The sequence below is a fragment of the Salvelinus fontinalis genome, chromosome 11 (genome assembly GCF_029448725.1).
Source record: "Salvelinus fontinalis isolate EN_2023a chromosome 11, ASM2944872v1, whole genome shotgun sequence".
In the NCBI taxonomy this organism is placed as follows: domain Eukaryota; kingdom Metazoa; phylum Chordata; class Actinopteri; order Salmoniformes; family Salmonidae; genus Salvelinus; species Salvelinus fontinalis.
Window position 1 is genome coordinate 53,753,409 of NC_074675.1, and position 26,764 is coordinate 53,780,172.

Consider the following 26,764-nt stretch of genomic DNA (forward strand, 5'->3'; position numbering starts at 1 on the left):
CAGTAACCTGCTGATACAAGGGGACCTACAGTAACCCGCTGATACAGGGGGACCTACAGTAACCTGCTGATACAGGGGACCTACAGTAACCTGCTGATACAGGAGGACCTACAGTAACCTGCTGATACAGTAACCTGCTGATACAGGGGGACCTACAGTAACCTGCTGATACAGTAACCTGCTGATACAGTAACCTGCTGATACAGTAACCTGCTGATACAGTAACCTGCTGATACAAGGGGACCTACAGTAACCTGCTGATACAGTAACCTGCTGATACAGGGGGACCTACAGTAACCTGCTGATACAAGGGTACCTACAGTAACCTGCTGATACAGTAACCTGCTGATACAGGGGGACCTACAGTAACCTGCTGATACAGTAACCTGCTGATACAGGGGGACCTATAGTAACCTGCTGATACAGTAACCTGCTGAAACAGGGGGACCTACAGTAACCTGCTGATACAAGGGACCTACAGTAACCTGCTGATACAGGGGACCTACAGTAACCTGCTGATACAGGGGGACCTATAGTAACCTGCTGATACAGGGGGACCTATAGTAACCTGCTGATACAGGGGACCTACCGTAACCTGCTGATACAGTAACCTACTGATACAGTAACCTACTGATACAGGGGACCTACAGTAACCTGCTGATACAGTAACCTACTGATACAGTAACCTACTGATACAGGGGACCTACAGTAACCTGCTGATACAGGGGTCCTACAGTAACCTGCTGATACAGGGGGACCTAAAGTAACCTGCTGATACAGGGGACCTAAAGTAACCTCCTGATACAGGGGGACCTACAGTAACCTGCTAATACAGTAACCTGCTGATACAAGGGGACCTATAGTAACCTGCTGATACAAGGGGACCTACAGTAACCTGCTGATACAGGGGACCTACAGTAACCTGCTGATACAGGGGGACCTACAGTAACCTGCTGATACAGGGGTCCTACAGTAACCTGCTGATACAGGGGGACCTACAGTAACCTGCTGATACAGTAACCTGCTGATACAGGGGGACCTACAGTAACCTGTTGATACAGTAACCTGCTGATACAGGAGGACCAATAGTAACCTGCTGATACAGGGGGACCTACAGTAACCTGCTGATACAGGGGGACCTACAGTAACCTGCTGATACAGGGGGACCTACAGTAACCTGCTGATACAGTAACCTGCTGATACAGGGGGACCTACAGTAACCTGCTGATACAGGGGACCTACAGTAACCTGCTGATACAGGGGGACCTACAGTAACCTGCTGATACAGGGGGACCTAGAGTAACCTGCTGATACAGGGGACCTACAGTAACCTGCTGATACAGGGGGACCTACAGTAACCTGCTGATACAGGGGGAACTACAGTAACCTGCTGATACAGGGGGACCCAGTAACCTGCTGATACAGGGGGACCCAGTAACCTGCTGATACAGGGGGACCCACAGTAACCTGCTGATACAGGGGGACCCACAGTAACCTGCTGATACAGGGGGACACAGTAACCTGCTGATACAGTAACCCACTGATACAGGGGGACACAGTAACCTGCTGATACAGTAACCCGCTGATACAAGGGGACCTACAGTAACCTGCTGATACAGGGGGACCTACAGTAACCTGCTGATACAGGGGGACACAGTAACCTGCTGATACAGGGGGACCTACAGTAACCTGCTGATACAGGGGACATACAGTAACCTGCTGATGCAGTAACCTGCTGATACAGGGGGACCTACAGTATCCTGCTGATACAGTAACCTGCTGATACAGGGGACCTACAGTAACCTGCTGATACAGGGAGACATACAGTAACCTGCTGATACAGGGGGACCTACAGTAACCTGCTGATACAGGGGTCCTACAGTAACCTGCTGATACAGGGGGACCTACAGTAACCTGCTGATACAGGTGACCTACAGTAACCTCCTGATACAGTAACCTGCTGATACAGTAACCTGCTGATACAAGGGGACCTACAGTAACCTGCTGATACAGGGGGACCTACAGTAACCTGCTGATACAGTAACCTGCTGATACAGGAGGACCAATAGTAACCTGTTGATACAGTAACATGCTGATACAAGGGGACGTACAGTAACCCGCTGATACAGGGGGACCTACAGTAACCTGCTGATACAGGGGACCTACAGTAACCTGCTGATACAGGGGACCTACAGTAACCTGCTGATACAGGGGGACCTACAGTAACCTGTTGATACAGTAACCTGCTGATACAAGGGGACCTACAGTAACCCGCTGATACAGGGGGACCTACAGTAACCTGCTGATACAGGGGGACCTACAGTAACCTGTTGATACAGTAACCTGCTGATACAAGGGGACCTACAGTAACCCGCTGATACAGGGGGACCTACAGTAACCTGCTGATACAGGGGGACCTACAGTAACCTGCTGATAAAGGGGGACCTACAGTAACCTGTTGATACAGTAACCTGCTGATACAAGGGGACCTACAGTAACCCGCTGATACAGGGGGACCTACAGTAACCTGCTGATACAGGGGACCTACAGTAACCTGCTGATACAGGAGGACCTACAGTAACCTGCTGATACAGTAACCTGCTGATACAGGGGGACCTACAGTAACCTGCTGATACAGTAACCTGCTGATACAGTAACCTGCTGATACAGTAACCTGCTGATACAGTAACCTGCTGATACAAGGGGACCTACAGTAACCTGCTGATACAGTAACCTGCTGATACAGGGGGACCTACAGTAACCTGCTGATACAAGGGTACCTACAGTAACCTGCTGATACAGGGGGACCTACAGTAACCTGCTGATACAAGGGTACCTACAGTAACCTGCTGATACAGTAACCTGCTGATACAGGGGGACCTATAGTAACCTGCTGATACAGTAACCTGCTGAAACAGGGGGACCTACAGTAACCTGCTGATACAAGGGACCTACAGTAACCTGCTGATACAGGGGACCTACAGTAACCTGCTGATACAGGGGGACCTATAGTAACCTGCTGATACAGGGGGACCTATAGTAACCTGCTGATACAGGGGGACCTATAGTAACCTGCTGATACAGGGGACCTACCGTAACCTGCTGATACAGTAACCTACTGATACAGTAACCTACTGATACAGGGGACCTACAGTAACCTACTGATACAGTAACCTGCTGATACAGGGGTCCTACAGTAACCTGCTGATACAGGGGGACCTAAAGTAACCTGCTGATACAGGGGACCTACAGTAACCTCCTGATACAGGGGGACCTACAGTAACCTGCTAATACAGTAACCTGCTGATACAGGGGGACCTACAGTAACCTGTTGATACAGTAACCTGCTGATACAGGAGGACCAATAGTAACCTGCTGATACAGGGGGACCTACAGTAACCTGCTGATACAGGGGGACCTACAGTAACCTGCTGATACAGGGGGACCTACAGTAACCTGCTGATACAGGGGGACCTACAGTAACCTGCTGATACAGGGGACCTACAGTAACCTGCTGATACAGGGGGACCTACAGTAACCTGCTGATACAGGGGTCCTACAGTAACCTGCTGATACAGGGGGACCTACAGTAACCTGCTGATACAGTAACCTGCTGATACAGGGGGACCTACAGTAACCTGTTGATACAGTAACCTGCTGATACAGGAGGACCAATAGTAACCTGCTGATACAGGGGGACCTACAGTAACCTGCTGATACAGGGGGACCTACAGTAACCTGCTGATACAGGGGGACCTACAGTAACCTGCTGATACAGTAACCTGCTGATACAGGGGGACCTACAGTAACCTGCTGATACAGGGGACCTACAGTAACCTGCTGATACAGGGGGACCTACAGTAACCTGCTGATACAGGGGGACCTACAGTAACCTGCTGATACAGGGGGACCTACAGTAACCTGCTGATACAGGGGACCTACAGTAACCTGCTGATACAGGGGGACCTACAGTAACCTGCTGATACAGGGGGACCTACAGTAACCTGCTGATACAGGGGGACCTACAGTAACCTGCTGATACAGGGGACCTACAGTAACCTGCTGATACAGGGGGACCTACAGTAACCTGCTGATACAGGGGGACCTACAGTAACCTGCTGATACAGGGGGACCTACAGTAACCTGCTGATACAGGGGGACCTACAGTAACCTGCTGATACAGTAACCTGCTGATACAGGGGGACCCAGTAACCTGCTGATACAGGGGGACCCACAGTAACCTGCTGATACAGGGGGACACAGTAACCTGCTGATACAGTAACCCGCTGATACAGGGGGACATAACCTGCTGATACAGTAACCCGCTGATACAAGGGGACCTACAGTAACCTGCTGATACAGGGGGACACAGTAACCCGCTGATACAGGGGGACCTACAGTAACCTGCTGATACAGGGGGACCTACAGTATCCTGCTGATACAGTAACCTGCTGATACAGGGGACCTACAGTAACCTGCTGATACAGAGGACCTACAGTAACCTGCTGATACAGGGGACCTACAGTAACCTGCTGATACAGGGAGACATACAGTAACCTGCTGATACAGAGGACCTACATTAACAGGTTTGACGCCTGCAACCTTGTGATATGGGCCAGACCCTCACAGTGCCAGGGACACCAAGACTACCCAGGGCACAGGCATCTTCATAAATGTACCTCCCACTTACATTATTTACTTAATGTAAAAAAAAGTATAATAAACATCTATATTAGCAAATAAAACCCACAAAATACCTCAAACGAGGTTGAGTGCATTTTGCTATGGTCAGGGATCATTGAGTCAAACTACAGTGGGGGCAAAAAATTATTTAGTCAGCCACCAATTGTGCAAGTTCTCCCACTTAAAAAGATGAGGCCTGTAATTTTCATCATAGGTACACTTCAACTATGACAGACAAAATGAGAAAAGAAAATCCAGAAAATCACATTGTAGGATTTTTAATGAATTTATTTGCAAATTATGGTGGAAAATAAGTATTTGGTCACCTACAAACAAGCAAGATTTCTGGCTCTCACAGACCTATAACTTCTTTAAGAGGCTCCTCTGTCCTCCACTCGTTACCTGTATTAAATGGCACCTGTTTGAACTTGTTATCAGTATAAAAGACACCTGTCCACAACCTCAAACAGTCACACTCCAAACTCCACTATGGCCAAGACCAAAGAGCTGTCAAAGGACACCAGAAACAAAATTGTAGACCTGCACCAGGCTGGGAAAACTGAATATTTTTAAAGTGGGAGAACTTGCACAATTGGTGGCTGACTAAATACTTTTTTGCCCCACTGTATCTACCACGGTGGTCTTCCTACCTGCTCTTCCGTGTCTACTGTCTGGTGGCCAGGCACCAGCCGTTCCCTTTGTGGTAAAATGCAGTATAAAAGGAAAATGAAGGGATGTAGAGCAATCACAACCAGCAATAAAGTCAAATCCACATGGACATGCTTTGCAACACATTGCCTCTAGATCAGGGGTGTCAAACTCATTCCACGGAGGGCCTAGTGTCTGCAGGTTTTTGGTTTTTCCTTTCAATAAAGCCCTAGACAACCAGGTGTGGGGAGTTCCTAACTAATTAGTGATGTTAATTCATCAATCAAGTACAAGGGAGGAGCGAAAACCCGCAGACACTAGGCCCTCCGTGGAATGAGTTTGACACCTGTGCTCTAGATGGTATTTTCCACTAAATACACACACAAAAGTATGTGGACGCCCCTTCAGAATTAGTAGGTTCGGCAATTTCAGCTACACCTGCTGCTAATAGGGGTACAAAATTGAGTACACAACCACGCAATCTCCATAGACAAACATTGGTAGTAGAACGGCCTTAATGAAGAGCTCAGTGACATTCAACGTGGCACCGTCATAGGATGCCATCTTTCCAACAAGTCCGTTTGTCAAATTTCTGCCCTGCTAGAACTGCCCCGGTCAACAGTTAAGTACTGTTATTGCGAAATGGCAACATTGGAGCAACAGCTGCTCATCCGCAAAGTGTTAGGCCACACAAGCTCACAGAACGGGACGTGCTGAAGCGTGTAAAAATTGTCTAACTCACTATAGCGTTCCAAACTGCCTCGAAGCAACATCCGAAACAAGAACTGTTCGTCGGGAGCTTCATGAAATGGGTTTCCATAGCCAAGCAGCCGTACACGAGCCTAAGATCCCCCATGCTCAATGCCAAGCGTTGGCTGGAGTGGTGTAAAGCTCGCCGCCATTGGGACTCTGGAGCAGTGGAAATGCGTTCTCTGGAGTGATGAATCACGTTTCACCATCTGTCAGTCTGAAGGATGCATCAGAGTTTGGCAGATGTTAGGAGATGCTACCTGCCCCAATGCAAAGTGCCAACTGTAGAGTTTGGTAGAGGCTACGCCCCTTTGTTCAAGTGAAGGGAAATCTTAACGCTACAGCATACTATGACGTTCTAGATGATTCTGTGCTTCCAACTTTGTGGCAACAGTTGGGGAAGGCCCTAGCCTGTTTCAGCATGACGAAGTGAGGTCCATACAGAAATGGTTTGTCGAGATCGGTGTGGAATAACTTGACTGGCCTGCACAGAGCCCTGACTTCAACCCCCTTTGGGATGAATTGGAACGCTGATTTTGAGCCAGTTCTAATCGCCCTAACATCAATCCCTGACGTCACTAATGCTCTTGTTGCTGTCCCCCCCACACAGCAATGTTCCAACCCCTAGTGGAAAGCCTTCCCAGAAGAGTGGAGGATGTTGTAGCTGCCAAGGGGAGGGGGGGGGGGGGGGGGGGGACCAACGCCATAATAATGCCCATGGTTTTGGAATGAGATTTTTTGACTAGCAGGTGTCCACATACTGTTGGGTCATGTAGTGTAATATGAGACATGTTGGAGAAGTTAACTCAAGGGTTGTGCTGAACACACAGGGTCCATCCACAGAGCTGCATTTCCCTTCAACGTATTTATTGATGTACTGAACATGAAAAAAAGACAACGTATTCCAAAAAACACTAAGAAAAGAACATGTACATCCTTTTAAATACTCAAGATATATTCTATCCCGAAAAAAATGCTGTGGAACCAAGTAATACTGTACAACTTCAAATAAATAATAATTCTTTCACATTTAGAATTGAAATAAAGTGGGTGGGTGGAGGCTCATTTTTGCCATGCCTAGATAACGGACCCGAGGGAGGCTCTGACTAAGTTATCCTCAATCAAGACCAGTGAGAGGCCCGGGGCATGAGTAAAATGGGGGCCCCCTCCCCCACAGCAGCAGTGTCACAGCTAATCTATAATCAAAAGTTGAACTTGTACAAGTAACCAAAAAGAAAATAAAAAAAAGTCTAAGAAAAGCAGTTGGTAAATATATAATGTGTATATATATATATATATATATATATATATAATGCACAGCACACTGCTCGATAAGGAGACGCATGACTAGTAATGAGCTCAAGACAAAGCAGGATGCAGGACCAGCCTCTGTTCGAGAGAAGCAAGATGTTGTTTGGGAAATCTCTTGCCACCCTTTTTGATATGGTCATGAAACCGCTTCAAGTGAATAAAGCAATATACACCTTTTACGATTTTTTTAAAGACAGGTAATTATGCATTACGTATATATGAATGAGAAAAAAAAAAAATCAGATAGCTAAAAACTGTTTTATATCCATTCTTTACCACATAAATATATATCTATAATGTTTATATATAAAACAAACTTAAATGTCTATAGTTTTCTTAATAGCAGAAGCAAGACCATCTAAAGACCAAATCACCAACAAATCTGACACTGTAATGCTAGTCCATAGGACAACAAATCAAGTATTTTAACTGAATGTGAACAACTTTCAAAGTCGAACTGAAAATCAAAATAAGGCAATCTCTCCCCAGAAAAATCAATAAATCACACTGTAGTCACTCAAATAAAAAAGCACTTTGCCATAAAGTCCCCCAAAAAATAAACAAATATGCTAGCTAAATACTCAACATAAAAAAAAGGACTTATTTACATAGCACTAAGCCCAGGAGTAATCTTCCCCCATCGTTCATTCAAACTACTTTACTTAAATCAGCTGCCTTCGTCAGCTGGTCCTCTCCCTCTTTCATACAAAGTAGGTAAAACCCTTATTTGTTTAATATAAAGACAAAATGAGTAAATTATATAGTAAGTACACCACAAACCACCATGAGCTCTGTCTGAAGGGAATTCTTTAGGAAGAACTGATTTTTATCCCCCCCCCCCCTTTACCTTGAAGATATTTCCACTATAATTTTGCATGCACTTTTGCAAATAAACCTTTGTATTTTTTCTGTCTGCATTTCCAAATCAAAAGTGAATGGGAGTTGCTAGTTATAACAGCCAGGATGATGACAACCCACAGATAATTATACAAATGGAAAACCATCACTGCCATTGATTCTAGAATTGAAAGATAATACAAAGCTCTCAAAAAGTATCTTTTACATCAGAAATCTCTCCAGAAATGTCAACACACTGCAAACTTCCTGGTGTCATATGAAGATATTTCTCAAAGTATCCCAAGTCAAAATATTTGTTCCAGGTCCAGTAAAAAGTTTCTCCAAATTTGTCTTTTTATAAAAATAGATGCTTTTTAAACCCACACCAAAGAGGTTCTTAGCTCTTTGGCAAGGTACTGCTTTAATATATCTTTTTTTTGTTTTTCCTCTCCATTAATTTTACAATAAGCAATATTATGCAGCCAACCAATAACTAACTCATATTACGATGAACATAATACTGACAATTTTTTTTTTTTTTTTTTTTAACTGAATAATCAAAAAATAAATACTTCGTTAACCACTTAAGACTCAAAAAAGCACTAAGGCAAATCAGGACACAGAAAAATACAAAAGAAAAATCACTACACAAAGCCTTACAAAACTTCCTGTTTTACAGCAGATGTGCAACAAAACAACAACAAAAAAAACCTTTAGTAACATTTTAAAAGGTCCAGCTTTAAAGACAGGCGTGAAAACCTGCAGTATTTTTTCTGGTTTAACGCAAAGTATTTTAAGAAGTTTCAAAAGCCTAGCGATGAAGGAAAAGAAAGAAAAACCAATGTTGGACGCTAAGTATAGTTTCCCTTCGTAACACTGATTTACAAAGATGTTTTTACTCATGTAGAAAGTTTACGTTCGGGTACGTTTCCATTTTAGGTTTTTCCATAGAGTTTTCTATAAACAATCCGAGATGGAGATTAGGCTTTGTGCGTTTTGTTGGTTTTGAACGAGACTTGCAGAACTCTGTCCCCGAGGCGATATCCGTTCAAGCTGGCGATGGCCATGGCTGCCTCGTCGTAGTTAGTCATGGTGACAAATCCGAACCCTTTGCACTTGTTTGTGTTGAAGTCCCGGATGACCTTGACGTTTGTGACGGCGCCAAACGGCCCAAACATCTGCCACAGAATACTTTCGTCTGCATCCGGAGCCAGGTTATAGACGAAGATGCACCAGCCGGTGCCCGCGTGCCCTGGGATGTTGATGCCAGCCAGGCTGGTCACCCCATCGATGGCCATGGGGGAGAACCGGCTGTAAAAAAAAAAAAAAAGACAAACATGGGTCAATACAAAACACAAAACAGCAGACAAGCATCACTTTAGGTGGCGACAATATTATTGTCATGAAATACAGTACTGCATTTCAGTGACTTTTCATTGAAATTAAATAGCTTTTAGGTTTATATAAATGCACAAAAACTGATGTTCACTTGACACTATCATTTGCCACTGCATGTTTATGACCACATTAACGTTGAGCCAAAACGTACCCCATTTAGGGATGGCCATTTCAGTCAATTTTGCTGCCGACTAACTGACCCTCATTAACCAGACAACAGTAAAATGTGACCGACAGAAAATACGATCAAGAGACCTGTATACAAATGACAAGATGCTTATGTTTCCGACCCAAGGAGGAAGGCAGGTGGACAAGCTTAGGCCCAAAATAATAGAAACGCAAATGGGCTTATTTAGGACAGATTTTGGTGACCATGAAACCTTCTCGCTTCGCCCTCTCTGATACTATGCATGTATACATGGATTGGACATTTTTCAAACCAGCTTAATAGAAACATGCAAAAATAGCAAGCCTATCGTCTTGTTTAATAATAGGCTGTGTGTCAAAATGCAATTAGAGGAAAAACACAGTTCTAAAAACAGCACAACTTAACGCGAGTAATTCCACGTGACAGATGAAAATCTCAGTTATATAAAAAAAAAAAAAAAAAATTAGAAAGAGGAGGAATCTAATACCAACAACTAATGATGGGTTGCTAATATGACTAGGAATGTGCCTTTGGCTTCTGGAAAATGAAAGAATGTTGATCTGAAAACCAATAGAACAGGAGAGAAATGCTGGTTAAATGGCATGAGGAAGTCTTTATAAAAAAAAATTATAATTGCCTCCACGTTTCTGTGGATGGACTTTCACTAGGCTACTTTGACGCAAGGTATGACATGCCTTTATTTAAAGTAAAGTAAATCGTTGAGGTTTCAAAACATTTACACTGCCTCAAGCTCCCAGTGCGGTCAAGCAGTGGGTGATGCCGCTGAGAGTCAACGGGTAGGCAGGCTATGGTTGCAACCCTATTCAGGTCGAATGGGAGGCGTCGTTTAATTACAAGTTGAGACTGGAAAAATAATAAAAAGCTCCTTTTAAAATCATGGCCATCAACGTTAACACTCGATTGCATCTAGAAATTGTTATTTGTTGTGCAATGACTGGGCTTCTTGACTTCAAGGCTTCTTGAAGATCTACTCTGGTGCTGTCTGACAGGTGGTATACTCTTCCTCTCCTAAACTCAGAAAAAAGAAAAGTCCCTTTTTCAGGTCCCTGTCTTTCAAAGATAATTTGTAAAAATCCTAATAACTTCACAGATCTTCATTGTAAAGGGTTTAAACACAGTTTCCCATGTTTGTTCAATGAACCATAAACAATTAATGAACATGTACCTGTGGATCGGTCGTTAAGACACTAACAGCTTACAGACGGTAGGCAATTAAGGTCACAGTTATGAAAACTTAGGACACTATAGAGGCCTTTCTACTGACTCTGAAAAACACCAAAAGAAAGATGCCCAGGGTCCCTGCTCATCTGGGTGAATGTGCCTTAGGCATGCTGCAAGGAGGCATGAGGACTGCAGATGTGGCCAGGGCAATAAATTGCAATGTCCGTACTGTGAGACGCCTAAGACAGCGCTACAGGGAGACAGGACGGACAGCTGATCGTCCTCGCAGTGGCAGATCACGTGTAACAACACCTGCACAGGAACGGTACATCCGAACATCACACCTGCGGGACAGATACAGGATGGCAACAACTGCCCAAGTTACACCAGGAACACACAATCCCTCCATCAGTTCTCAGACTGTCCGCAATAGGCTGAGAGAGGCTAGACTGTCCGCAATAGGCTGAGAGAGGCTGGACTGAGGGCTTGTAGGCCTGTTGTAGGCCTGTTGTCTGGTGAGGACCTGCCTCACCAGACATCACCGGCAACAACGTCGCCTATGGGCACAAACCCACCGTCGCTGGACCAGAAAGGACTGGCAAAAAGTGCTCTTCTCTGACGAGCTGTTGTGGTTTTGTCTCACCAGGGCTGATGGTCGGATTCGCGTATGTCATCGAAGGAATGAGCGTTACACTGAGGCCTGTACTCTCGATTTGGAGGTGGAGGGTCCGTCATGGTGTGTCACAGCATCATCGGACTAAGCTTGTTGTCATTGCAGCCAACCTCAATTCTGTCCGTTACAGGGAAGACATCCTCCTCCCTCATGTGGTACCCTACCTGCACGCTCATCCTGACATGACCCTCCAGCCTGACAACGCCTCCAGCCATAATGCTCGTTCTGTGTGTGATTTCCTGCAAGACAGGACGGTCAGTGTTCTGCCATGGCCAGCGAAGAGCCCGGATCTCAATCCTGGGACCTGTTGGATCGGAGGGTGAGGGCTAAGGTCATTCCCCCCAGAAATGTCAGCGAACTTGCAGGTGCCTTGGTGGAAGAGTGGGGTAACATCTCACAGCAAGAACTGGCAAATCTGGCACAGTCCAGGCGGATGAGATGCACTGCAGTACTTAATGCAGCTGGTGGCCACACCCAGATACTGACTTAGTTGACCGCCCCCTTTGTTCATGGACACATTATTCCATTTCTGTTAGTCACATGTCTGTGGAACTTTCAGTTTCTCAGTTGTTGAATCTTATGTTCATACAAATATTTACACATGTTAAGGTTTGCTGAAAATAAACGCAGTTGACAGTGAGAGGATGTTTCTTTTTTTGCTGAGTTTATAACTAGGCTCTGTATGCTGTCTGACAGGTAATATTACTCTTAAATTAGCCTCTGTATGCTGTGCGCGTGATAGATAAAACGCATGACGATTAGCAAAAATATACACACCAATTTAACTTCACTAAATTATGCATATTAACCCAAAAGCAAATGTATTTTTCGGTGACTAACCGATTAACCACCATAACCCTACTTTCTCATTGCCAAGTGACCACCTTAGGTTAAAAACACGGGATACTTCCTAAATAGCACAGTGGAGGAATTTCCTGGAAAAACCAGGAGGGAAATCCCACCGTATGAAATTAAATGTCAGGTTACAAAAAGACAATAATGAAGTCTCCTGAAAATCTCAGCTCGTAGGTAATCGTGGTTTTGCAGTTTGAGAGAGAGAGAGAAAAAAAAAAACGCAAAGTGCACCGGAGAGCATGAATTATTTCAGCAGTCGTCAGATGAGATGAGCTGCTTCGGTTGTCCTCTCTGGGAACATGCGTTATGACAGGTGTGCTCAGAGCATCACAGAACCAAGACACCAGCCCACGAGCAGTAAGAAATCACAAGTCTACCAGTGAAGGAAAGGAGAGCCTTCTGAAGGATTGAACTTCCAAATCAGGCTTCAAGGAAGAAAAGGGGGGGGGGGGGGGTGCAATGAAGCTGAAACAAAAAAAATGCCCGACCGGAGTCAAGTTCCTGAGAGGCGGCTGACACTGCCGTCTCAGTTGTTTAAAAACGGGACACGATTGTCAATAGTGGATCAAGGTAAGAGCGCGAGAGGCAGAGCGTGCAAGAGAGAGAAAGGCGGAATAAAGAGAGGCAGAAAGAGTGCCCAGGGTTATAGGATCAGGTAGGCACTCACTGTCTGACATGTGACCCGTCACTGGCATCTCTCCTGCCAGCGTGAATCAGCCTCAGAACCCGGGAGCTTGTTCGCCCCTGACACGCTCTCCTTCACACACACACACACACACACACACACACACGACGCGCGGGATGCGCAGTTCCCACGGTGACATCCGTGAGGCGGGTCGAATTGAGAGAAAATAACTTAGAAAAACATCCCGTTCTTGTGCAATTTCTATCTATAGGCTACATCGAGTTTTTTCTTTTCTTTCATTAGTGAAGTCTATCTGGTATTAGTGAGCGAGTCTGAGCTTTAGAGAATAACTGTACATGGGCCCCAACAGCCTACACACCAAATACTTTTGGGAACAGGGAAGAAAAAGTTAATGTCCATCCACAGAGGTAAAAAGGGGCAATGTCAACGTTTAATTCAATAGGAGGAAAGCTGTGGCATGGAGAGTTGAAGAGGAGGGAGGTTCAGAACAGTAATGTTAGAGTTTAATCCAATAGGAGGAAAGCTGTGGAATGGAGAGTTGAAGAGGAGGGAGGTTCAGAACAGTAATGTTAGAGTTTAATCCAATAGGAGGAAAGCTGTGGAATGGAGAGTTGAAGAGGAGGGAGGTTCAGAACAGTAATGTTAGAGTTTAATCCAATAGGAGGAAAGCTGTGGAATGGAGAGATGAAGAGGAGGGAGGTTCAGAACAGTAATGTTAGAGTTTAATCCAATAGGAGGAAAGCTGTGGAATGGAGAGTTGAAGAGGAGGGAGGTTCAGAACAGTAATGTTAGAGTTTAATCCAATAGGAGGAAAGCTGTGGAATGGAGAGATGAAGAGGAGGGAGGTTCAGAACAGTAATGTTTGGGAAAAGATTTTAAGGGGTAGAAGAGGATGATGGCAGCGCCTATTTTATGTGTGATGATTGTGAGGCGCTATACAAATTCAACAAGCAAGATGAGGACTTCAAAATAGGCCTACGGCACCTCAAGGGAACTCTAGTCTACTGTTCAGATGGGTTAAATGGAAACTGAAATCTAGACACTGACTGTAGGTCTATAACCTCTCACATAGCCTTAATATTAACTCCTGTGGAATTAAACATTTTAACCCAAATGTTTTGACTCGGGAACAGGAGTGGGAGAAATATGATTTCTTCATTCGACATTTTGAATGTGCAGTTCAATAACGTCTGTGTAGATGTGCAATCTTTATCAGCATCATAAAAGCTGATAGTATTTTTTCAAACACATAAAATATGTATTCAAGCCAAACTGAAATCTTATCAGAAACATGTTGGGTCGTTCCCAAAGCTTTCCATGACCTTAAAACAACCGGTCAAACTGATATAATTTGAATATTTTACACCAACATTTTGTTGTTGTTGTTGTTTTGCATTTTCGCCCCGGTCCCTAAACATCTTTGTTTTGCGAAAGAAGCAGAGATGACAGAACTTTACAGATGTAAACTAGATTGAAACATTCATTCTATCATTCTGGTGAGCAAGGGATTTATTTTAGTCTTACAGGGCAACACATAATGACAGAAGAGAAGCTACATGTATCTAAATTATAGACAAGTTGACTAACAAATAGCTTACCAAAATACAGGAAGTTGTAAGCAGAAACACATGTAAAAAAAAAAATCAGGCCAACAAAATCCTGCATCCCCTGTCAAAATCCTCCCGCCATCTGCCTGTAGCCTACAGAGCATGTTCTATATTAAGAGGGTCTGTGCAGCCCTCGGATTGTCACATCTAGTCGGGTGGTTGAGGAACAAACAGCTGACCCGAGCTCCACTAACACACACACACACACAACCTCCCCATAGCCCTCACACTGGTTTACACAAAACGCCAGAATATTTCACCGACAACCTCAACAATCTAGTCTGTATAGGGTTCAGGGAACAGCTGAATACAGTCATGGGGAAATGATCTAGGCCTGACCTCGGATGGAAAACACCCAATGAGTCCCAAAGAAATGTCCTAATGCAAAACTGCAACTGTAATAGATGTATTGGCTCAGTTGGTAGAGCATGGCGCTTGCAATGCCAGGGTTGTGGGTTCAATTCCCACGGGGGGACCAGGATGAATATGTATGAACTTTCCAATTTGTAAGTCGCTCTGGATAAGAGCGTCTGCTAAATGACTTAAATGTAAATGTAAATGTATTACCTCTTGACTCCATATGCCATGTTGAGCAGATTGTCCAACCTGAAATGAAAGTGGAGTTCAGTTGAAGCAAATACAGTAGTCTGCAGAACATTGAAGTTCAACACATTCATAAAAAGATGACCCCCAAATGAGCATATGTTTTCAGAGATTTGTCTCTCATAATTGACTTGGCTAACGCCGAGCTAAGCAATTTAACTCGTTGGGAATCCCCAGGGAAATTACATTCAAATTGCCTTGTTTACATTGTGTGGTATAGACGCACTAACGTTGATGTAAAGGACAAGCGCATTGCCATTATATGTCAACAAGAATAATGAAAAGAAACACAAAAGCCATTGTGCACTACAAGTGCACACACATTAAAAAAAAAAAGCAAATAAAAAAGTGAGTCACTAGGGAAGATGAGTATTGTTAAAGTCCCAGTGCAGTCAAATGTGATTTTCCTGTGTTTTATACACACACAATTCCACACTATGATGGAATAATACTGTGGAAATTATCATAATGCCATTTTAGTGTTTGAAAACACCGCCTGGATTCTCTGCCCGTTTTGGTAGGATGGAGTTTTGGCTTTGCATAGTGACCACCAATCACCATGCAGTAAATTAGCTAATAGACCAATAAGAGAGTTCCAAACCTCTACCAATAAGAACAAAATTCTCTTTTCTCATCCCCACTCAGTCCAAGCTAAAAGCTTTTTTTTTCTTTTTTTTAAAACTTTTTTTATCACTTTAATTGAAAACAAAAATCACAATAAGGTACTTAAATAATTACCCAGAAGTGGTTTGATTGAGATTTAAAAAAAACTTCTTTTTTATTTTTTAAAGGCTGCATTGAAAATAATGTCAATATCAATAAATATTCAGCTTTTATGATAGTTACATTTCTTACACCAAGACTGCCAAAAATGTGCTAAGACTGCCACCAACATTTCTTACACCAAGACTGCCAAAAATGTGAATTTGGACAGCTCAATAAGAAGTCCTTCAGCAGCAATAGGAAGGGTGGCAATACAGAACATAAGCTAATTTGTTTTTTTGTCTCTTTTCCTTGGGGGGGGTTCAAATAGTTAAGTGTTTTAATGATCAAAATACTCAAATCCCTCAGACCCACATTCAACAAGATTAGATATTTGCAACAGGAGGAACACAAAGTAAAAATGTGAATAGCGTAATTATTTGGAATAACTCTGGGATGTTTTGGTAGTAAGTAAAACAGAACGTTATAGCGTCATGTAGTCTAAAGTATTACACTGTCAATGGAGACAATTCAAATTAGGTTTTTAAAATGTTTCTACCCTATGAGGAATAAATGGATTTCATGTCATTGTAGGTAGGCTATGACTTGGCTCTAATCATAAACGCAGTAGGTGGGCTTGTTTTTGGTGTACCCCTTTTACCTGAAGTGCTGTGCCTGCTATGGTAGGTGGGCTTGTTTTTGGTGTACCCCTTTTACCTGAAGTGCTGTGCCTGCTATGGTAGGTGGGCTTGTTTTTGGTGTACCCCTTTTACCTGAAGCGCTGTGCCTGCTGTGCGAGGGGTCCGGGGTACCTTCGATTGGGCGACTGGTACAGCTGAGAGAGCAGAGCCTGGCTTGTCTTCTGGCTGGGGTTGTTGGCGAACTTCACGGTGATGGGCTCTGTGGCGCCCGGTGGCTTCTGGCCATTCAGGCCCTTGATGGCTTCTTCTGCTTCGATTCGCCGGTCAAACCGGATAAAACCCACCCCTCTGGAGACACCTGGGAAACACAAACGTCATGTTTAGACAGGTGGCAATATCGTGGAGCTCTGTGACTTGGTTAGCTACATGTCATATTACTAAGTAAGCCTAGTCTGAGCCAGAACTGCAGAAAAAGTGAGGCAGCTTGACGTACAAGTACACCGCCTGTACAGGACGCTAGAGTGAAGACGCTAGTTGCCAGGACCGTGAATCAAAAACACTGCTAGTTTATTGCAAGGCAATGTCAATATACGTGGGAAAATAAAAAGCAGTATATAAAAACAGACATGTGGTCAAAATGAAGTTATTTTTCAAAATCAGCACAACAAACCCCACATGGCAACGATATCATTTAGTCAATAAGCTAACTGAACCCATCCGCAGACAAAGAAGCATGAATAAGATTCCTTATCCAAAACCCACTATAGGCACACATTCTTACACAAAAAAATTATATAAATTGTATTGGCAACAAATTACATTAGGAAGCCTTGTCCCTAACCCTTGACTGAATATTATACATTTCTACAGCAGAGAGAGTGTGTTTATTAGTATTTCATAAGGAGCGTACAGATTCCATTTCCACATGGCAGTTTAGAAATGGAGATTATAACATTTATATTATTTCTTGCCATGAAACAGACATTACAGCTACACCTTCAGGGGCAATACGGAGGGAGAGCGAGCCAGAATGAGAGAGCGGAGGGGAGGGCAGGGCAGAGAGCGGAGGGGAGGGCAGGGCAGAGAGCGGAGGGGAGGGCAGGGCAGAGAGCGGAGGGGAGGGCAGGGCAGAGAGCGGAGGGGAGGGCAGGGCAGAGAGCGGAGGGGAGGGCAGGGCAGAGAGCGGAGGGGAGGGCAGGGCAGAGAGCGGAGGGGAGGGCAGGGCAGAGAGCGGAGGGGAGGGCAGGGCAGAGAGCGGAGGGGAGGGCAGGGCAGAGAGCGGAGGGGAGGGCAGGGCAGAGAGCGGAAGGGAGGGCAGGGCAGAGAGCGGAAGGGAGGGCAGGGCAGAGAGCGGAAGGGAGGGCAGGGCAGAGAGCGAGGGGAGGGCAGGGCAGAGAGCGAGGGGAGGGCAGGGCAGAGAGCGAGGGGAGGGCAGGGCAGAGAGCGAGGGGAGGGCAGGGCAGAGAGCGAGGGGAGGGCAGGGCAGAGAGCGAGGGGAGGGCAGGGCAGAGAGCGAGGGGAGGGCAGGGCAGAGAGCGAGGGGAGGGCAGGGCAGAGAGCGAGGGGAGGGCAGGGCAGAGAGCGAGGGCAGGGCAGGGCAGAGAGCGAGGGGAGGGGAGGGCAGGGATCGAGGGGAGGGCAGGGCAGAGAGCGAGGGGAGGGCAGGGCAGAGAGCGAGGGGAGGGCAGGGCAGAGAGCGAGGGGAGGGCAGGGCAGAGAGCGAGGGGAGGGCAGGGCAGAGAGCGAGGGGAGGGCAGGGCAGAGAGCGAGGGCAGGGCAGGGCAGAGAGCGAGGGGAGGGGAGGGCAGGGATCGAGGGGAGGGCAGGGCAGAGAGCGAGGGGAGGGCAGGGCAGAGAGCGAGGGGAGGGGAGGGCAGGGATCGAGGGGAGGGCAGGGCAGAGAGCGAGGGGAGGGGAGGGCAGAGAGCGAGGGGAGGGCAGGGCAGGGATCGAGGGGAGGGCAGGGCAGGGATCGAGGGGAGGGCAGGGCAGAGAGCGAGGGGAGGGGAGGGCAGAGAGCGAGGGGAGGGGAGGGCAGGGATCGAGGGGAGGGCAGGGCAGGGATCGAGGGGAGGGCAGGGCAGGGATCGAGGGGAGGGCAGGGCAGGGATCGAGGGGAGGGCAGGGCAGAGAGCGAGGGGAGGGGAGGGCAGAGAGCGAGGGGAGGGCAGGGCAGAGAGCGAGGGGAGGGCAGGGCAGAGAGCGAGGGGAGGGGAGGGCAGGGATCGAGGGGAGGGCAGGGCAGAGAGCGAGGGGAGGGCAGGGCAGAGAGCGAGGGGAGGGCAGGGCAGAGAGCGAGGGGAGGGCAGGGCAGAGAGCGAGGGGAGGGCAGGGCAGAGAGCGAGGGGAGGGCAGGGCAGAGAGCGAGGGGAGGGCAGGGCAGAGAGCGAGGGGAGGGCAGGGCAGAGAGCGAGGGGAGGGCAGGGCAGAGAGCGAGGGGAGGGCAGGGCAGAGAGCGAGGGGAGGGCAGGGCAGAGAGCGAGGGGAGGGCAGGGCAGAGAGCGAGGGGAGGGCAGGGCAGAGAGCGAGGGGAGGGCAGGGCAGAGAGCGAGGGGAGGGCAGGGCAGAGAGCGAGGGGAGGGCAGGGCAGAGAGCGAGGGGAGGGCAGGGCAGAGAGCGAGGGGAGGACAGGGCAGAGAGCGAGGGGAGGGCAGGGCAGAGAGCGAGGGGAGGGCAGGGCAGAGAGCGAGGGGAGGGCAGGGCAGAGAGCGAGGGGAGGGCAGGGCAGAGAGCGAGGGGAGGGCAGGGCAGAGAGCGAGGGGAGGGCAGGGCAGAGAGCGAGGGGAGGGCAGGGCAGAGAGCGAGGGGAGGGCAGGGCAGAGAGCGAGGGGAGGGCAGGGCAGAGAGCGAGGGGAGGGCAGGGCAGAGAGCGAGGGGAGGGGAGGGCAGAGAGCGAGGGGAGGGCAGAGAGCGAGGGGAGGGCAGGGCAGAGAGCGAGGGGAGGGCAGGGCAGAGAGCGAGGGGAGGGGAGGGCAGGGCAGAGAGCGAGGGCAGGGGAGGGCAGGGATCGAGGGGAGGGCAGGGCAGAGAGCGAGGGGAGGGCAGGGCAGAGAGCGAGGGGAGGGGAGGGCAGGGCAGGGATCGAGGGCAGGGCAGGGATCGAGGGGAGGGCAGGGCAGAGATCGAGGGGAGGGCAGGGCAGAGATCGAGGGGAGGGCAGGGCAGGGATCGAGGGGAGGGCAGGGCAGAGAGCGAGGGGAGGGCAGGGCAGGGATCGAGGGGAGGGCAGGGCAGAGAGCGAGGGGAGGGCAGGGCAGAGAGCGAGGGGAGGGCAGGGCAGAGAGCGAGGGGAGGGGAGGGCAGGGATCGAGGGGAGGGCAGGGCAGAGAGCGAGGGGAGGGCAGAAGGAAGTTGTAGAGATAGTGTGAAGATGTACATACTATTAAATTACTACACTTCAATCTTTCTACTCTACAATCAATTTCATATTTCATCCAGCTATGTACATTTATGAAAGACTACAGCAGTAAAATGGCATGTTGGAACACAGTGGTACCTCAAATTTCTTCCTGAGGCCTGGCTTGGGGGTGGGGGGGGGATACTGGGACAAAACACAAAGAGAGAGCGAGTGGGAACTTCCTACTCACCGGTCACTTGGTCCACCAGAATGCGCGAGGTAATGATTCGTCCGTACTGAGAGAAGAGCTGCTCCAGTTCTTTCTGAGTCATGGTTTTTGGTAAGCCACTGACGTACAAATTTGCATCTCTAATGGAGGCTGAGCTTGGACGAGCGTAGGAAACCTAGAGCGGGAGCAATTACAAGAGACTGGTTAATTGTCCTCTTCAATACACCAACCACAGACTGGTGTATAGAAGAGGACACTAACCAATGACAGTTCACAGTGAAGAATACCACTAGTGCCCTTACTGAAACGGTGACGACAGCCCTGACACACTACCAGCAGTGGAGAAACGCGCAAAACCCCCCCCCCCCCCTCCCCGTGTTTATGTCTAACGAGTGGAGGGCCAATCAAAAGCAGTGAATTCAATGATCAACATCCAGTGCTCTGAATAAATTGTTGTTTATTTTAACAAAAAAATAATAATCTACTTCTGACACAATTACGGGGAAATTCATATTCACGAGTCTCCATGACGGCTTCTGGAATGTTCCAAACCCAAGGCGGTGTGTGAACAGCGGGGAGGGAACAGAACCTGGGTGGGAATGACACCAAGTGTTTTCTGCACTGATGAAAACATTTCAGGTTCCAGACCTTTTTGTAGACACTTAGTAGACTTGTTTGATATAAAAAGTATTGAAGGATAATATTAATAATAAGTGGGCGTTTTGCGGGAGGTTGGTATTAGGGATGGGCACGAATATTCAAAAGGGATGTTAGTATTTGATCACTTGAATGAGTTTAGACCTATTTGGGGAAAAAGAAAAGCTGATTAAATTGTATTATCCTTATGACATCGTCACACACACACACCTACCACTATAGTGTATTGAAAGCAGGTGGTTCCCGAGTTAATTAAGCAATTAACATCCCATAATGCTTAGAGTCATGTATTAAAATGCTGGGCTGGCCATTATTTTGACTACCATGACCTATGCCCCCATAGGATGACAATGCCTCCCCAACCCACAGGGCACGAGTGGTTAACTGACTGGTTTCCATGAGCATGAAAACCCATGTAAATCACATGACCGTCTCAGGTCACCAGATCTCAACCCAATTGAACATGTATGGGAGTTTCTGGAGCTGACGCCTGAGACAGCGTTTTCCCCCAATGAAGAAGAGTGTCACATCCCTCCAATAGACTTCCAGACTCAATCTATGCCAAGGTGATCTGAAGCAGTTCTGGCTCGTAGTTGCCCAACGCCCTATTAAGACACCTTGCCGTTTCCTTTACTTTGGCAGTTACCTGTATATGGTCCATTCAAGCCAGATCTCATACAGGTCTGTTGTGTATGTTGTGGAGGCTTAGTGTGTGTTGTTCACCTTCCATAGACAGGCTAGCTGGCTCTGATTTGGTTGGGTTGTGTAGGCTTAGTGTGTGTTATTCACCTTCCATAGACAGGCTAGCTAGCTCTGACTTGGGTGGGTTGTGTAGGCTTAGTGTGTGTTATTCACCTTCCATAGACAGGCTAGCTGGCTCTGACTTGGTTGGGTATGTTGTGGAGGCTTAGTGTGTGTTGTTCACCTTCCATAGACAGGCTAGCTGGTTCTGACTTGGTTGGGTTGGGTATGTTGTGGAGGCTTAGTGTGTGTTGTTCACCTTCCATAGACAGGCTAGCTGGCTCTGACTTGGTTGGGTTGGGTGTGTTGTTCACCTTCCATAGACAGGCTAGCTGGTTCTGACTTGGTTGGGTTGGGTATGTTGTGTAGGCTTAGTGTGTGTTATTCACCTTCCATAGACAGGCTAGCTGGCTATGACTTGGTTGGGTTGTGTATGTTAGTGAAGCCTTACACAGGGACCCTCTGGTCCAGAATCTGAAGGGGCGTAGGACCTAGGGGGGCAGGGAGAATTTGGAGGGACGTAGGGCCTAGGGGGGGCAGGGAGAATCTGGAGGGACGTAGGGCCTAGGGGGGGCGTAGGGCCTAGGGGGGGCAGGGAGAATCTGGAGGGACGTAGGGCCTAGGGGGGGCGTAGGGCCTAGGGGGGGCAGGGAGAATCTGGAGGGACGTAGGGCCTAGGGGGGGCGTAGGGCCTAGGGGGGGCAGGGAGAATCTGGAGGGGTGTAGGGCCTAGGGGGGGCAGGGAGAATCTGAAGGGGCGTAGGGCCTAGGGGGGCAGGGAAAATCTGAAGGGGCGTAGGGCCTGGGGGGGGGCAGGGAGAATCTGAAGGGGCGACTGAAGAATAGAGTTCCAGACAGTTATAGAATATTTGTCAATTTGCATTGTTCTGGTGGCCCAAACACCCTATTAAAAGACAGCATGTTGGGGTTTCCTTATTTATGGCAGTTACCATGACATTCGTACTTTAATAAAAACCAGTTGATTTTCTCGTTGGTGCTTCACATGAAGACATTTTACCATCATAGTGCATCGCTGCAATTTCAACCCCCTTAAACTTCAAAATAGCAATTATAGGCACGCACTCATCCAAGTTCTTCTGTACACAATCTGTAGGTACGTTTCGCCTTAACACTGGGACCAAAACTGGTTAGCCAGAAGAAAATACAAATAAAAATAGTTTAAAAAAACACATCCGTGTAATAGAAAACACAAGGGTACCAGATAGTCCACTAGACCTGAAGATCAATAGAATACACACCTCAACAGTCTTTTCATTTTCTGAGGATACCCTCCCCTTCTACGCAGAGTGAGAGTACACAGAGAGTGAGAGTTTAAGCGTGGGGACAGTGTTGAGCAGTGTGGGTGGCTGCCTACAGGTCTGTGTGTGTCAGACCTGTCTATTATCTGGGGCCGTTTACCACGGCTGTATTTCATTAGGTGTCAAACCCTGCTAAACGGTCCTCTACCAAGACCAGCTTCGCAATCTGGCCCGATGGATTTTATCAATAAAATTCACTCACTCCAATTAAAACTCCAAACACACTGCATTTGATGCCAATACAAAGTATATTCTACTGGCTCATGTTCATCAACGTGGTACCGTCATAGGATGCCACCTTTCCAACAAGTCAGTGTGTCAAATTTCTGCCCTGCTGGAGCTGCTCCGGTCAACTGTAAGTGCTGTTATTGTGAAGTAAAAACTGCCTCTGGAAGCAACATCAGCACAAGAACTGTTTGTCGGGAGCTTCATTTTATTTTAAAAAGGCAAGTCAGTTAAGGACAAATTATTTTTTACAATGATGGTCTAGGAACAGTTGGTTAACTGCCTTGTTCAGGGGCAGAACAGATGTTTACCTTGTCAGCTCGAGGATTCGATCCAGCAACCTTTCGTTTTCTGGCCCAACGCTCTAACCACTAGGCTAACTGCCGCATCGTTCTTCATGAAATGGGTTTCCATGTCCGAGCAGCAGCACACAAGCCTAAGCTCACCATATGCAATGCCAAGCGTCGACTGGAGTGGTGTAAAGCTCGCCGCCATTGAACTCTGGAGCAGTGGAAACAAGTTCTCTGGAGTGATGAATCCCGCTTCACCATCTGGCAGTCCAACGGACGAATCTGGGTTTGGCGGATGCCAGGAGAACGCTACCTGACCCAATGCATAGTGCCAACTGTAAAGTTAGGTGGAGGAGGAATAATGGTCTGGGGCTGTTTTCATGGTTCGGGCCCCTTAGCTCCAGTGAAGGGAAATCTTAATACAGCATACAATGAGATTCTAGACAATTCTGTGCTTTGTGGTAACAGTTTGGGGACGGCATTTTCCTGTTTCAGCATGACAATGTCCCCGTGCACAAAGCAGAAGTCCATACAGAATTTTTTTGTCAAGATCGGTGTGGAAGAACTTGACTGGCCTGCAGAGCCCTGACCTCAACCCCATCGAACACCTTTGGGATGAATTAGAACGCCGACTGCGAGCCATGTCTAATCTCCCAACATCAGCGCCCAACCTCACTAATGCTCGTTGCTGAATAGAAGCAAGTCCCCGCAACAATGTTACCAACATCTATTAGAAAGCCTTCCCAGCAGAGTAGAGGCTGTTATAGCAGCAAAGGGGGAGGGGACAACTCCATATTAATGCCAGTGTCCTAATTTCAGAGTAGGGACAAATACTCAAAATACTTTCACTATTCGAATAATAAAAATATGGATATCGAGATAAAACCATTTATTGGGGACTAACTTCATGCTTTCTGCGCAGACTGGGCAACTCGGGAGAGAAGGTGCACGCTGACTGCAGGGGGAGATGAGCAGGGGCTGGCACGTGAGGCATGGGAGAGAAAGTAGCCAGAGCCAAGCTAGATCGATTCGTGTAGCTGCCATAGGTGGTCTATGAACGGATCTGTAAGAGGCTGTCTTTAGCGCTACGTTAGCTAGCCAGCTAGGCTAACTGAGGAAGTTTTGCTTTGCTTACGCTCCTCATCTACAACAACGCCATTCAGATTATACATGCTACCTGTTGGTTACTCGTTGTAGCCTACTCCTAATTTAGCTTACTTAATCCACTCATTTATTTAATGCCATTTTGCATCAGCGATCTCCCACTTCGCGTTGCTACACATGGAACCTCTGACTAGCGCAACTAGCCTAGTGGTTAGAGCGTTGGACTAGTAACCGAAAGGTTGCAAGATCGAATCCCCGAGCCGACAAGGTACAAATCTGTCGTTCAGGGGCAGAAGGCAGTTAAACCCACTGTTCCTAGGCTGTCATTGAAAATAAGAATTTGTCGACAGACTTGCCTAGTTAAATAAAAAAATAAAAAAGGTAAAAGGCTATTTACTTAACGTTCCTGTGTATATTTGAATAAACGTGCCCATTCCTATTTAAGAGGTCGGGGAGGTTTAGGGACGCAGAACACGTTTTCACAAGCAGCCATTTTCTCCCCCTCTTGGATCAGGCCAGTGTATGTACCGTGGAAAATCACATCCAATAAAAATCAGCCCCAGCGTTCACAGGTCCTGACGCACTGCATGAAGCAAATGAGTTTCTCCAGCACATCAATACCGGCTCTGCCAGATGAATACCAATAAGAGAGCCACCTCCCTGTACCGGCATCATACACAGGCGCTCGGCGCACTACAGCAGCACATGCAACCATAGAAACAGCTCTGCTCTACATATTACAGGCTCCCCTCTCCTTGCTTCACAATGACTCTACTTAATACCAAACAGGAAGTTAGAACATTTGGACAGCACACAATTACCATGCAATGGTCCTTTTTTGCAACTGGATACTAAGTGTATGGAAATGGCTTAGAATAACAGAATAGAGTAACATAATAGAACATTAGAATATAACAGTAACATAATAGAACACTGTTATATTCTAAAGTGACATAATAGAACATTGTTACATTCTAAAGTAACATAATAGAGCATTGTTACATTCTAAAGTAACATAATAGAACATTGTTACATTCTAAAGTAACATAATAGAACATTGTTACATTCTAAAGTAACATAATAGAACATTGTTACATTCTAAAGTAACATAATAGAACATTGTTACATTCTAAAGTAACATAATAGAACATTGTTACATTCTAAAGTAACATAATAGAACATTGTTACATTCTAAAGTAACATAATAGAACATTGTTATATTCTAAAGTAACATAATAGAACATTGTTACATTCTAAAGTAACATAATAGAACATTGTTACATTCTAAAGTAACATAATAGAGCATTGTTACATTCTAAAGTAACATAATAGAACATTGTTACATTCTAAAGTAACATAATAGAACATTGTTACATTCTAAAGTAACATAATAGAACATTGTTATATTCTAAAGTGACATAATAGAACATTGTTATATTCTAAAGTGACATAATAGAACATTGTTACATTCTAAAGTAACATAATAGAACATTGTTACATTCTAAAGTAACATAATAGAACATTAGGATAACAGAATAGAACAATAAGAATAAAGTTACCAGGTTAAAATTCCATCATAGTGGACAATTGGATGAACAATCCCATGTGATACTTGAGTGATCGGTGGGTGTTTGCTTACCTTAATGGTTTTGGTCTGTAGTCTCAGGCCATTTAATGTGTTAATGGCTTTCTCTGCGTCTTTCGGGTCCACGTAATTCACAAATCCATAACCTAGGCTCTGCCCTGCAATCAGAAAACAAACCAATTAGAATTACTAAAAGTTCAACTGTGGGCAGATCAGGTCTTTCTTTCATTTAACTAGGCAAGTCAGTTAAGAACAAAATTGTTATTTACAAATGACGGCCTACCGGGGAACAGTGAGTTAATTGCCTTGTTTAGAATGAGATTTTTACCTTGTCAGCTCGGGGATTCAATCCAGCAACCTTTCGGTTACTGGGCTAACGCTCTAACCACTAGGCTACCTGCCACCCCACCAATACATAAGACTAGATAGATGTACAACAGTTCCACTTTAAAGAGCATATGATGAACTTGAAGCCACAATGGTTCTGAGCTAAAGTCACACAAAAAAAAAAAATCCAGATTCCCGACTTTGAATACCACAGATTTAGAAGGTGTTTGGAAGTGGAAAATGTCACTGAGTCTGTTGAACACCTA

General features: G+C 46.4%; 1 protein-coding gene across 6 annotated transcripts in view; it reads right to left on the reverse strand.

Annotated features, from left to right (window-relative positions):
* Positions 1–6,931: 6,931 nt before the first annotated feature.
* Positions 6,932–26,764, reverse strand: part of elavl2 (ELAV like neuron-specific RNA binding protein 2) — a 56,509-nt gene continuing 36,676 nt past the window's right edge. For 5 of the 6 annotated variants that reach the window (XM_055939030.1, XM_055939028.1, XM_055939026.1 and 2 more), the window contains 5 exons: positions 26,226–26,329; positions 20,272–20,425; positions 16,817–17,042; positions 15,306–15,344; positions 6,932–9,540 (listed from right to left, as the gene is read on the reverse strand). In XM_055939030.1, the coding sequence (XP_055795005.1) occupies positions 9,210–9,540; positions 15,306–15,344; positions 16,817–17,042; positions 20,272–20,425; positions 26,226–26,329 (854 nt within the window). In that variant the 3' untranslated portion in view covers positions 6,932–9,209. The remainder of the gene's footprint in view (positions 9,541–15,305; positions 15,345–16,816; positions 17,043–20,271; positions 20,426–26,225; positions 26,330–26,764) is intronic. The other variant, XM_055939029.1, reaches the window with a different exon arrangement.